We start from the raw sequence: 14314 nt of genomic DNA on the forward strand, positions 1-14314 counted from the left end.
GAGATCCTCCATTTCATTTAAAGAAACCCTGGATACAAACTGTGCTTTAGACTGCTGTGACAGCATTGCTAAGAGGAGAAATCAGAAAGATGGTGTACATACCATAGGCAGGGGCAGCTGTGCTGTAACCATACGGTGCTCCATAGCCTAGTGCAAAGAAGAAAGCAGATCAGTCCAGAACAAAAGGCGACTAATCAGTATTCACAAGTACTGCCTGACCCAGCACCTCGGGCCCTGAAGACTTCTTCCAGATATTTGCATGAATGAGAACCATTCTCCGAATACCCCAAACCATTCCTGCTTAGCATGGAAGCTTTTTCCCACAACCTATAAGGTTCTCCTGACCTACCAGAATATCCTGTCTTTCTCCTTGCACTTATGACACTGTATTATAACTATCAGCTCCTTGTCTGTGTCTCCCATAGAGTGACAGACACCAAGTCTTAGACACTTTTGTATCATCTCAACTTGGCAGGAGGTCTGGCCAAGTAGTAACATAGTAACAACCCACTATAATTTGTTGAACAAATCTGTCTCCTCTGGCTCAGCAGTTTAGGGCCGCCTTCAGCCCAGGGAGTGATCCTGGGGACCGGACATTGAGTCTCACGTCGGGCTCCCTGCATGCAGCCTGCTTCTCCCTCTGCCTATGTCTCTGTCTGTCTCTCTATGTCTCTCATGAATAAATAAAATCTTAAAAAAAAAAAAAATCTGTCTCCTCTCTCTAAACTCTGAATCACCCAAGTTACCAATTTCTTTAAAGCTAGAAAACAGAACTTTCCAGGTCTCTTCAGAAAGCAGTGACAGGGCAGGCTGAAGCCTCAAGTGCTTCTGAAATGGGTGTGTGAACTGGGCTGTGGGCTCGTGGACAAGGTCCATGTTGCCTGGTATCTGAATTCCTGGCCCCAGCACAGGGTCTCTCAGTAAATGTTGGCAAAACTGACATTAGCCTCTGGTACCTGTGAAGAAGGCTCATATTGTCAATAAAAACAAGCCTAAAGAACAGAGAAGTTTTTAAGTCAATTTGTTCTGGCACTGGTTTCTTTTTTTTTCCTAATTTTTAAAAATTTTAAAAATATTTTATTTAAATTCAATTTGCCAACATATAGTATAATTCATCTCATCACTAGCACTAGTTTCTTATATGTCCTTAAACATTTAACTTCTGAGTTGCCTTTTCATGCCTGCAAAATGAGAAACCTTCCAAGTTACTTTATAGTGTTGTAGGGATTAGAAATACTGTGGTACGGAAGCCACAATCTTGAATCTCTCAATAAAATAACTCCAAAAAATATAAATACTAAATTGCTTGGGTAAATTTTTAGGGAAATTGGTTTCTAAAATAGAACAAAATCTACATGGGCCCTTCACACTACCTGAAACAAATCAAGCCTTTTTAATATTATAAGCCCTTCTTCTATAATCATTCTGCTGCTTGCCATGATTTTTTTTCTACTTCTCTAGCTGCCCAACTGCAATGCATCCTGTAAATCAGAACCAAGCATCACCTCCTCTGTGAAGTCTCCTGGGTTTGCTGCTCACTCCTTTGTGCCCCCTCCCCACCCCATGTTACAGATTGCATCATATTGCACAGTGTTTACAGAAGCAATGGTCTGTTCCTACCCCATATGACCCCAAGCATTCACTGGGGCAGGCGCTAGTCAGTCATCTTTGAATGCCCAGATTCAAATCTCTTACTTGAAATAGAACACTCAAGTGTATGCTGAATAAGTAAACTGCTTTTAGGGACGAAATGAAACATTTCCCGAGAAATGTAAATTTTCACTTTTTAGTCTATATTTATGTCACATAAAACTGGGGACAGTACAACGTAGCCTTAGTCTTTAGTACTCCCTAAATCCTACATTTCAAAAGGATATAATGCAGCTGAAAGCAGCAGCAGGAACAGTAGTAGAGGCCAAAAGAGAAATTAATACTTTAAAAAGTTTGCGCATAGGGCAGCCCAGGTGGCTCAGCAGTTTAGCACCGCCTTCAGCCCAGGGCCTGATCCTGGAGACCCAGATCAAGTCCCACGTCAGGGGTCCCTGCATGGAGCCTGCTTCTCCCTCTGCCTGTGTCTCTGCCTCTCTCTCTCTCTCTCATGAGTAAATAAATAAAATCTTTAAAAAAATAAAATAAAAAGTTTGCACATCAAATCTATTCGAGGAAAAGGGAGCTAGCTGGATGACTAAGGCCACAGTTTTAAGCGTTTCACCAAAATCTCCTTAAAGAGACACAAAACTACAACTACTAAACTCACCACTGATCAGGCTGTGGGGTTTCAACCCCGACTTCACTTTCACTAGCAAGGTGACTTTGTGCCTGTTATTTAACTGCTCTGAGCCTCACAGTTTTACAGTAATTGAGTTGGCAGGGGAATGTAATTAAATAATGTATGTAAAAATACTACAGTCCCTGCTGCACAGAATACACTGCAAATGGTATATAACCTATTCATAATCTAATTGACCTAATCTGAATCTTCTCTGAGCTATAAGAGAACTTCATTTTTAAAAGCTTCATTTTAAAAGCCTTTCACAGAGGTCAATGTGATGACATAAGAGAAAAGCTACTATAGAGCCAACGAGCCTGGCAACCAGCAGACACACATGATGCCTTTCACAATGACTGCCACTAGATGATAGGTGCCTAAGTGTCCATGACCAAGCAACTGCAGATGCTCCCAGACAGATGAAGCCCCCACCGAACATGTAATCAAAGGCAAGAAAGTTCATCTCAGTAACTTGTCTATCATTTTTTAATAAAAGCTGATTCCTTTAAATAATGATTGAATGAGGCAAAAGAATATTAAATATCAGTAGAAACAGTGAGGTGCACAGAAGAGTGTCTTTTTTTTTTAATAAGTTTTTTTTTAAAGATTTTTTATTTATTTATTCATGACAGACACACACACAGAGAGAGAAGCAGAGACACAGACAGAGGGAGAAGCAGGCTCCATGCAGGGAGCCTAATGTGGGACTCAATCCCCAGTCTCTAGGATCACCCCTGGGCTGGAGGTGGCGCTAAATCACTGGGCCACCGGGGCTGCCCACAGAAGAGTGTCTTAATTTGAGACCTATGAACAGAATCAAACAGCAATGAACCTTTTCCTCTCCCCTCTCCCTCCTTCCCATCTCATCCTTAAGCATTCTCCATCTCCTTAAAAACAACACAGTTACTGACCCAGTTCCTCTCACTAAAAATGTTGGGAGAAATCCTTGAAACCTCCCTCTTTTTCATTCTCCACATTAAATCCATTAATTGTGCTTCTGCAGTACATCTTCAGTGTGGTTGCTTCTTGCTGCCCATCTGCTTCCCTGCACCCACTGGAGATACCTGCACTGTCTCTGGCCTGAACTACAAGTTTACCAGAACCTTCTAACTTGTCTTTTCACAGCTACTTCTGTCCCTACAATCTATTCTTCACACTATAGATGATGATCTTTACAAAAAAAGTCTGATGTTGTCACTTCTCTCCTTAGAACCCTTCACGACTTCCCACTGCATTTAGCATTCTAAAGCCAAAATCCAAACCTTGGCCTCCAGAACTGGGACTGAGCGTCTAGCTTTAGCTCAAATCACTCCCTGTCCCTGTTGTGTCTCTCCCTACAATCCCCCACCCAAAACACACAGTGCTCTCCATACTACAGACATCTGGCCTCCTTCTAATCCTTACCAGGCAAGTTCCCTGGCCCAGCAGCACAGGGTCTCTGCACATCCTGTTCCCTCTGTGTGCAACACTCTTCCACCCTAGTCTTCTCCAAGTTAAGACCTTCTCATTCTACAAAGCTCAGGTCAACTGTCACTTCTTTGGGGGAGGGCTTCAGGCCCCAAAGCCTAGATCGTTTCTCTGTTACATCCTCTCATAGAACACACCCTTGTCCTTCCTTCATCACACTTTCTCAGTTGAAAATTGTGACTATCTCATCAGCATGTCTCACCTTTAGATCATATGCTGCACAACAGTAAAATACTAAAGTAGGCACATGACATTTGAATGAGCGAATATATTCATTATATGACACATCTCTGAGCCATGCCCCTACTGGGATCAACTCCTACAAATAAATTCCAAAACCACATCATCCACAGAACTTCCCCAGTAGCCTATTCTAACTCCTTCTTTAAAAAAAAAAAAAAAAAGAAAGAAAGAAAGAAAGAAAGAAAGAAAGAAAGAAAGAAAGAAAGAAAGAAAGAAAGAAAGAAAGAAAAAGAAAGAAAGATGGGATGACTGGGTGGCTCAGTGGTTGAATATCTGCCTTCGGCTCAGGGTATGATCCCAGAATCCGGGATCGAGTCCCGCATTGGGCTCCCTGTGAGGAGCCTGCTTCTCTCTCTGCCTCTCTCTGTGTGTCTCATGAATAAGTAATAAAATCTTAAAAAAAAAAAAAAAAAAAGAAAAGAAAAAAGAAAGAAAGAAAGAAAGAAAGAAAGAAAGAAAGAAAGAGAAAAGACACAATCTAAGTGAACTTCTTAGCAATGTTACATACAAAATAATGACAGAATAAGATCCAATCCTTGTGAGTTTCACCCCTATCAACAATTGCAAGCAGTTTACTTATTAAGTGAGAAGTTCCATACATTCAATACGGCAGACGACATGACTTGAATGAGAAGCTGACATCTACTGCCGAGATGATATAAGTATTAAAACAGAAGGCAGAAGGAGGGCATCTCTTCCCATCTCCTTCAAGCCATATTGGTGAAATGCAAAGAACATAAACTCTGGAACTGCAAACACCTACATTCAAATCCCTGCTCTGCTGTTCTCAATGTGTCTCAGACTGAGCTAGCTGTCTCCTCCCATTAAACCTTAGTTCCCTTCCCTGGAAAATGGAAACAATTTCTACTTGAGGAAACACTGTGAAGATTAAAAAACAATGACGTGAAATCATTTACGCAAAAGTGTCTGCTGTATAGCCAGCTCTGGATAAATAAGTTTCTCCTTTTTTTCTCGTTTTGTACTTCTGTAGACCTTTGCTGGATCCCAAACGCTAAGTTAAAGAAATGTTATTAGAACTAGGCTTCACCCTGACAAGGGAGTTCCTTGCCAGCAGTTTCCCTCTCTTCTACCCAGCCAGCCACTGTCCCCCCTGACACATCCTGCTTGCACAGCTGCACTCCTCAACCTGTGTAGTATCTGTTAGCTTCCTCATTGCCAAAATACATCCCCGAAACCAAGGGCAATATTCCTCATCTGTCATCTCCCTCCAGGGAGCCTCTAGGCACTCAGCAGGTTCCAAGAGAAAACAATGACATTTGGTAGATTCTCCTCTTTTGACTTTCCATGCACACCCATCTCATACCCGTGCTAGGTTTTCTGGGCCTGTGTATCACCCTGGAAAATAAACGAGATGCTGTTCTTCAAAGTCTGGCCCGGAAGAGGCAGCTGTACCATACATACCTGGAGCTATGTAGCCAGGAGCAGCTGTAGCCCCAACGAAAGCTCCCCTCGTCAGAGTTCCTCTTCCTCTGCCCCGAACAGCCTGGACTGCTGCAGACACAGCTGTATTCACAACACCCTTTGCCTGTTAAAAATAACACATTTTCATTACTGAGAGAAATAAGAACTAACATCCCATCATCTCTCTAATGCACCTCTATGAGAAACCTAAGCCTGTAGATAAGTCAGTGAGTCAGTCTATGACCTTGAACCTTCAATTTATCATCTGTTAAGGAAAAATGACACCTACCTTACAGAGCTGCTCTGGAAAGTATGCTGGCACATAAAAGTATGCAAATAACTTCTTCTTTTCACTTGTGGGTTACTCAGAAAGAGTTCATCTTTTACACATGAATTTCAGTAGTCATATTTTGTCCATTACATTTCAGGCCTGACTAAAGTACTTCTAGACATTTGATACCTAGGTTCGAAATCCACTGAATTCTCTGCCCACAGACAAAAACTACCACAAAAACAAACAAACCACCAAGGATTAGCTGTGAACCAGAGGGGAATTAAAAAAAAAACAAAAACAAAAACAAAACTATGAAGGAAGACCAAAAATGAGAACTCCAGGAAGGTCATGTGACTTCTCTGACTTCTTCATCTTCTGCTGTATGTGTACGTATATACGTGCATGGACCAATCATTAAATAAATACCACTTCTAAGTCCCCTCTGGCTCTAAAAGGCCATGGGACTCTATTAAAATCACAAATCTCTGTGTCTATTGGAGTCTCTCACTAATTGTGCAGTCAGGATAACAACAGCCACTTTGCTTTACTTCAGACAAGAGCAACTGAGAAAACGGCAAACTCTGAGAAGTCAGCTAAGTAAGGATAAGCAAAATAGAGGGCTGCTAAATATCCCTTTCTAAAACTGAAATTTTAAGAAAATCAAGAATATCTAGTTTTAAATGAAACATACTTATCTTTTTAATATAAAGACACAACCAAAACTCAAACTGAAAACTATCAGAATTCCCTACTATATCCAAGGTGTAGGGCCTCAAAGATCACTGTGGAATAAAGTCAACAAGAGCTCAAACAGCTTAAACATTCACAGCACACACACATTTATCTCACACTGAAAAGCCATCATCTTTTATTCCTCACGGGAGCGCCTCTACCACTAGCATAACAGGGGAGAGGACAGTTTCAAGGTCGAATGTATCATGCACAGGGAACAGCCATTTTTCTATTTGGCTGAAAAAAAAAATGTAACCCACACATCCAAAATAGACTGCCTCCTGGCTGTCAAACACATTGAACACATGATTTTTAGAGCTTCTAGTATGGAAAATTTCTAAAAATGGGTGAACCTCATGCAGACATTTTTTTTTTTTTTTAACACGGTTCAGTCCAAGTAGTCAGGAAGTAACAATCTGGCAGCAACAGAGTGACTCCACAAAAATCAAGCTCATATCCACGAGAAGCAAACTTAACTACCCAATAAGTATCTGCACTCACTTTTTAAACACTAAAATTAACTGACCCAATACACGATGTAACTCGTGGTAAAAACACACCAAAAGAAACAAGGTAACAGTTATCTTTCTACTAATTTAGCACATTTCCTGGAAGGTTTTAGGGAAATAAAACCACTTCTCATGTGTATCAATGCAATTTAAATGCTTTATTTGTATTTCATCTCAGTAAAAGTTAGTTCTCCTTGGTTATGTTTTGAATCTTAGAATTTAAGCAATGTTTATTATAATAAGTACAAGACAGGACAAACTTCTATGATGGGCTCTAATATGCAACAGAATGCCCACGGTCTTTGGAAGGAGAACTTAGCTGAAAGAGACCCTATCATTAGTTGGCTGTGGTAGTAGAGGCAGTGTCTGTAATTCTTTGGGCCTCGATCCCTCATCTATAAAATAAGATCAACACTACCCTCTGCCGGTGGACTCCGCCTATGTAAAAGAAACTAAAACTGTTTCATTCAGAATCCTGAATAATCTAAGCTTCTTTCTAGGAGTCTAAACATTTTCAATTGACTTGTCTCTATCACATAATCTATTCAGACATTATCACACCAGCACTCTCCACCAGGGAGAGAGTGCGTCTTATATTCAATAACGTATCTCTTTTGCCCTCACAATCATGCACATAGAATATGACTACAAAATATTTTTGAATGAATAAATCAATGGACAGAAGAATCTGTTACCCAATAGCATGTAATTAGGATGCCGTCTTTTCTAAACACCTTGTTATAATCCTGGGCCTTCAGCAGGACTGATTCACCCACTGGCAGGAATGAACAGAAGTGATATAGGGTCAAGTTCTACTGTGCCACCCTCAAAGGAAAATACAAAATAAATAATGCAAAAGGACAAAACTGGAAAGGAAATGGAAGTGCACCTGCAGACTGCTGAAAGTAAGCCCCTATATTCTTGGCAGCTTCCCTCAACAAATGCTAACATCTCATTAAAGTCCAGATCCCTCAACATTCTGCCTCACTGAGAGGGCCTGAAACCCCCAAACAATGCTAACAGCCTCTTTTTAATCTATCATCTGCCTACGACCAAGAACAGGGAATATTACAGTATTCACGATTTAACCCAAAGAAAAGGATGCCAAATGCAAGAAAAACAACTTTAGGAAAAGCTAAAGTGGCACCAAGACAGAAAAAGAAATTTAATTTTGGTAATATTTTTCAGAAGTATTGCAAAGGTTCAACACTTAACTCATACCTGAGGGATAATCTTCTTTTTCTTATTATTTGCTGCATTGGGTCCAGAAAACAGCTTCTCCAGGGCAGCTAAAGCTGCACTTGCCTTTGCCACTTTCTTATTTGGACCTGCACCTCTGAATTTCTGTCCATCTACTTCTACCTAAAATCAAGAACAACACTCTGCAATTATCCCATGTGATTCCTCTATGTAGTTTTAATTTAAATATATCACAACACAGAACACACCAAAAGTCAAATAGTGCCACACGAATTCACTCTAAAACTATTTTTACATATAATCTCAGGATAGCCTCTATCTTTGAGGGGAAAAGTAAAGTTGGCTTGAATCTAGGTACACACCTCCATTACAAAGCGTTTGTCATGGCTTCCACCAGTCTCCGAGATGAGTTCATACTTAAGACCTCTTCTTTTTTCATTGAGCTCCATTACGGGATTTTTGCCACTTGCTGTGAGGATAGGGCCCTGAGTTCTTACCTAAAAGGAGGTTCAATCAAGTAAGATTTTAGAGTATTAAATTTCTTATTAATACAATTATACTACGCTTCTGTTGAAAAGAGGCTCAAAAATTACACTTTAAAGCATTTAGGGGCCAGGATGTGTGATCACCTCTACATATGAATGGCAAAATATCTTTAAAGGTATGGAAACTCTACAAGCAATAAACATGGCAGTCAGTCATCTAGCCAGCTTGCCTCTAAAGTAGGGTTGTCTCAACAGTATACAAGAGCAATGTGGCCCTGCCATTACATGGCACTCTAGGGTCTGCTCTGTGTATTCATCATCTGAGAATAATACTTTAAATGACTAACAAAGTGGACAGAACAGCTGAGATTCACATAACCTGTGACTGTTCACTGTTTTTCATCTTTAGAGTTAGGAAGAAATAAATCTCAATTTGGGAGATGGGAAGAAAATGTTCCTACACAGCTCTCAATTCGCTCTTAAAGAGACTTAAGTGCACCTAAGGTAAAACCAGTAGGATACAGACTATGTATGGATTCTGAAATTTAAAAATAAGAATAAAAGCAGTCACTCCCTGCTCTAAGGAGCTAGAGTATAGTGGGAGGGACAGACATAATCACTGTAAGACAGTATATGTTATGGAACCACAGAAGAAGTAATCATTTTCTAGAGCAATCAGGATAGTTTTCCTGGAAGTGACATGCAAACCTAACCTTAAAGAGGCAAGCACTAGACCATGATAAGGTTGGAACAAAGAAGAAGGGCATTCTAGACAGAAGAAATAGCCATGGAAAGACCCAAGAGAAGCAAAGAACATGTGTTCAGAAAATGAAAAGAAGCACAGTTTGGCTATATAAGGGAGTGGAATATCTCCTTTATATATCTCATAATTCCTATATATCTCATAGGAAGATAAGCTCTGACTAGAAAAGCCCTTGATGGCGCCAATTCATAAAGGATTTTGCTGCATGCCATGCAAATAAGCTTTGACTTTATCATGAACTATGGGGAGCCAGAGAGACTTTATTCTAGAAAGTTTATGATTAGATTTGTGTTGTAGAAAAATCATTCCAAGAGTAGAAGAACTGATTTGAGGAAAGATTAAGACTAGAGTAAGGAAAATAAGTAATTCATGCGGGAATGTGAAGGTTCAAATGTAAGAGAGACTGCAGCACCAAAAAGAAAACAAATCACAAAATATGTACCTATAATTTCAAGAATGGAAAGACCCAAAGATTGAGCACTTTTTGAGGTTAAAGATCATGTCTATAATTCTATCACAGTAATTGCTCAAGAGACACTGAACAAGGAAAAGAATGCCCCGGGGATGCCTGGGTGGTTTGGTGGGTTAAGTGTCTGCCTTCAGCTCAGGTCATGGTTCCAGGGTCCTGGGCCTGAGCCCCACACCAGTCTCCCTGCTCAGCAAGGAGCCTGCTTCTCCCTCTCCCTCTGCCCCTCCCCCAGTTCCTGCTCGCTGCTCTCTCCACCCCCTCCCCATCAATAATAAAATCCTGGAAGAAGAAGAAGAAAGAAGAAAGAAGAAGAAGAAGAAGAAATTATAATGAATGCCTCAATCAATCATTCCCAATGGACAGCACGATTCTCTTAATAAAACTACTCTATACTGATTTGAGAAGTGGCTAATGCAAAAAAAAGAGAGAAGTGGCTAATGCTGTAGAAAGAAATGAAACACTGGACAACTTTTCAAGACAAGCTTAACAAACATGCCTGGGTATTCTTCAATAAAAAAGAAAAAAAAGAAAAAAAAAAACCTCACTTCTTGAAGAGGTTTTGTAATCTACATTTTTTAAATTTCAAAGCAAGTTTCCTGTTTCCATCTTTTACAAGTAATGAGTAATTTGTGAAACTAGGTCTATGGTAATCACTCTCTGCTTTCCAAATCTGAAATCACTTTTATGAGTCAAGAGATACAAATATTTGCATTTTAATATTTTAATTTCAAATGAAGAATAAGGAGGGCTTTCTTTCTGCCAGCCCCCCTGCCATTACTACATTCTATAGAAACAAGGCACAGATGTGTGCCTACCAGAAGCTCTGTACACACATGTACACACAGCTATTAATGAGCCCACACTAATCACCTGTGAATGACTGGTCCTCTCAAAAGCCAGGTGCCAGGGCTCCTCCACAGTATCACATAAAAAGTCAGGCGAGGCTTTCACAGGCCTCAGCCTCCATCTGACCCTCCATATTGGCCCACCTGACACTTCTCAACATGTATTTTCACAATTCCAGGTCATTATACCTCCTATTCTTCTGATCCAGAATGCTTTCTTCCCACCTCTTCTCCACATAGCAAAAATCTTACTCATTACACTTAAAACCTCACTCACATTTTACTCCCTTTGATTTTATAGATGTCTAAGTTTCCTAATCACTTCCTCTTTTGAGTTTTACATTATTATATTCACTTTGCCATCGTGGTACTTATCACATTACATTATAATTAGTTATGAACATGTCTTTTGTGCTTCTAGCGTGAGAACATCTTGAAGCTCTGAACACAATTTCTGCAGCATCTGCCAGTAAGCAGCCACTACAAAAGGTTCATAGACTGAAAAAATTATAGTCCAGTCTTCGATAAATACTCATTTCTACAAATGAAAAATATTTTTTTCCTTATGCAGAATGCAGTAAATAAGGGCTCCATGAACTCCCCAAAATACTGTATATACTCAGTACTAAGATTTCTGTCCCATTCTATTATCTGTGGCAATAAGCCCATATGTCAGGACTTACTCAGAATCTGAGGAACACAATAGATCAGGTTATGCCTTCCTCAAGGCTAGATAACTCCATGATGACCCACTGCCTCCCACAGCTCAGCACAAACTTCAAATAATCCTATATTCCTCGCTAGATCTTCTGGTTTTTCACTCTTCAGTTATAATCCTATATTCCTCGCTAGATCTTCTGGTTTTTCACTCTTCAGTTATTGTTGATATTGTTGATATATTTTAACTGTGAAATACTGGAAGGAACTTCCATGGCCAACAAAAGGAAAATGCTAGTTAAATTAGGAGACATTCATGTGTTGTGCATTACACAGTTATGTTAACAGATATTTTTACAGTTAAGTGAAAAAAAAACAAGATGTAAAACTGCATGAAAATATAACTACTCTCACAAAAATACTCCCAGAAAAAAAGGGTGGATGGAAATAAACCAAAATATTAATAATGGCAGCCTCTGGAATACACACATTTGTATATGCTTTTGATTTTCTTATTTACACTTTCCCACATCTCTCAAATTTTCTACAATCTACATATACTCCTTTTTTTCTAAGGAGAAAAAAATATAAATATACCTCTAAGGTACTGGAGGTTTCAGTTGTAGAATTTCCAGTATTATTGCTTGAGTTTGAAGACACTGTTTCATTTTTGCCTTCATTATCTGATTTTTCATCGGAACTCATACATTCAATATCTGCATCAAAGCCTGTTGGGTATCCCATTGCTTGTAACACCTGTACAAATTAGTTTTATTCAAACATCAGAGACCACAGAGAATAGATGAAATAATGAGAACAAATTTCAAATCCACAACATTTGAATCCATGAAACACTTTGCAGGAAGAACAAGGTGATGCTAGATCTATGAATCTTTTGTTAAACTAAGTTTACCTACTAGAGTTTTACCATGGAGAATGGGACAAACATCCTCAGAATAATTAGGTTTAAATAAAGGATGACAGAAATGCAAACCTGAGGCTGCTTCTGGTTCATTTAATTTGGAGGCCAGAGGCAGAAAAACAACATAGCCACATTCAACCAAGGAGGTGAGGGGAAAAGTAAAATAGCATAATGAAAAAAGTACAATGGACTACAAAGCAAAAGACCTGGGGTCTAATCCTGTCTTTCTCCTCTGGTCCTCAATTTTCCAAACTGCAAAACAAGAAGACTGATTAGTTGACCTCTAAATTCTATGACTCCATCCATTAGGGGAAATTAGCACAGAAAGGGAATCAAGAAGTCTTCATATTAGAATTAATTTGCCTGTTAATTACATAATATCTGAAGCTTTCTACTATTGACCTCTTTGCTTCCAACTTAAACTATAATCAATACTTGAAAGAAAGGATTCAGGCTCAAGATTTATTTTCTATACCAAGTGAACCAGGAACAGTATCAGGTTTGTATTTCTGTCCCCGCCCCTCAAGGACAAGTTATGGCTTTCTCCAATGTCCATTCTTCTTATATTACCATTCAATATCTAGCACTTATCTTTTTTAAAATAAAGTTTTCTTAACAGTGTGTGTCTATCTGCAGGTGTGCAATGCCCATGAGCACACACACATACAAGCATGGCTTTAATATCTCCTGCCACTTTAATATCTCCTGCCAGGTTATACTGCTTTTGAGATGTTTACAAGAAAATATGTGCACTATCATTTTTATAAGCCTCTTTCAAACAGGCTGATACTGCACTATCAGTTACTAATTTAAAGATTTATGTCAAAATATATGGAGATACGTTCCTAAACCTATCTAAACATCTCTGTATTTGTTTCAGCTCTTAACTGTTTTATTTTTTTAAGATTTATTTGTTTGTTTGTTTATGATAGACACACACACACACAGAGAGAGAGAGAGAGAGAGAGAGAGAGAGGCAGAGACACAGGCAGAGGGAGAAGCAGGCTCCATGCCGGAAGCCCAACGTGGGACTTGATCCCGTGACTCCAGGATCGTGCCCTGGGCCAAAGGCAGGCGCTAAACCTCTTAGCCACCCAGGGATCCCCCTTGACTAATGTTTTAAGTTGCTGAAGTGTATGTCATATTTCTTTACAATCCCAACTATACCTAATAGGTGTCTCAAAAAAAAGTTAACGATAGCCCCACAAATGAGACACCAGGCAGCCGAAACTTTCTTTCTACACAATGGCATCTTCTATAATGGGTTCTGCCAATATAAATAAAATAATACATCTGTTAAAAATGGACATAAATAGAACTCTGTACCAAGAGCATTTGAAATTTATTCACCCAATTCATATGGAGACTTTGGCATTCTGCTGAACATTTCAAATCATAAATTAATTCTTTGTAATCACTGGAAGAAAGCTAAGAACCTCTTTTCAATATCTTAACTTTTAGAAGTTCTCAGGTAGTACTATAAGACTAAGTATGTTAACATCATTTGGTTTATCCTCTTGAATATTTTAAAACACTTTCTCCACTGTATAAGTCTTGTAAATATGGTCTCCCTGAAAATCTCACTCTGAGAGAACAGTCATCAATCTGGAATGAATACTAGCCAATACAAACTGCAAGTCAAAAGTCAAGAGTCACAAATAAATTTGATTTGTTTATTCCAATAAAAATGAAAGACATGCAGCTTTTCCCAATTTCATACAGACAATTAAAATAATCTGTGAATTATTTAATACCATTTCTCTCTGTGCTTTTCTCACATATCATATTCATCTGTTATTAATTTTTTTCTTCCTTTTTTCATCTGTTATTGTAGCAACATCTTTAACTACATTATAGTTTATTTAACTGATGGATAATCTCAAGGAACTTAGTGTATTTGCAATACAGCTCAACTAAAAAAAAAAAAAAGTAGTGAGTTCTCAGACCTCTAAAAGCAAAGTTTGCTTGGAATCAATATTAAAGCCAAAAAACTGATATACTAAAAAAAAAAGTGAGTTTCAAGTGTCTGGCAAACAAATCAAATCTAATGAATACAT

General features: G+C 38.9%; 1 protein-coding gene across 9 annotated transcripts in view; it reads right to left on the bottom strand.

Annotated features, from left to right (window-relative positions):
* STRBP (spermatid perinuclear RNA binding protein) overlaps window positions 1-14314 on the bottom strand; it is a 148377-nt gene that overhangs the window by 18276 nt on the left and 115787 nt on the right. For all 9 annotated transcript variants that reach the window (XR_013353718.1, XR_013353719.1, XR_013353720.1 and 6 more), the window contains 5 exons: window positions 11933-12091; window positions 8479-8613; window positions 8138-8278; window positions 5402-5525; window positions 103-147 (listed from right to left, as the gene is read on the bottom strand). Coding sequence is in view for 6 of the 9 variants with exons in the window: in XM_077850568.1 (XP_077706694.1) it covers window positions 103-147; window positions 5402-5525; window positions 8138-8278; window positions 8479-8613; window positions 11933-12091 (604 nt within the window). In the remaining 3 variants the exon portion in view is untranslated. The remainder of the gene's footprint in view (window positions 1-102; window positions 148-5401; window positions 5526-8137; window positions 8279-8478; window positions 8614-11932; window positions 12092-14314) is intronic.

The sequence above is a fragment of the Canis aureus genome, chromosome 16 (genome assembly GCF_053574225.1).
Source record: "Canis aureus isolate CA01 chromosome 16, VMU_Caureus_v.1.0, whole genome shotgun sequence".
In the NCBI taxonomy this organism is placed as follows: domain Eukaryota; kingdom Metazoa; phylum Chordata; class Mammalia; order Carnivora; family Canidae; genus Canis; species Canis aureus.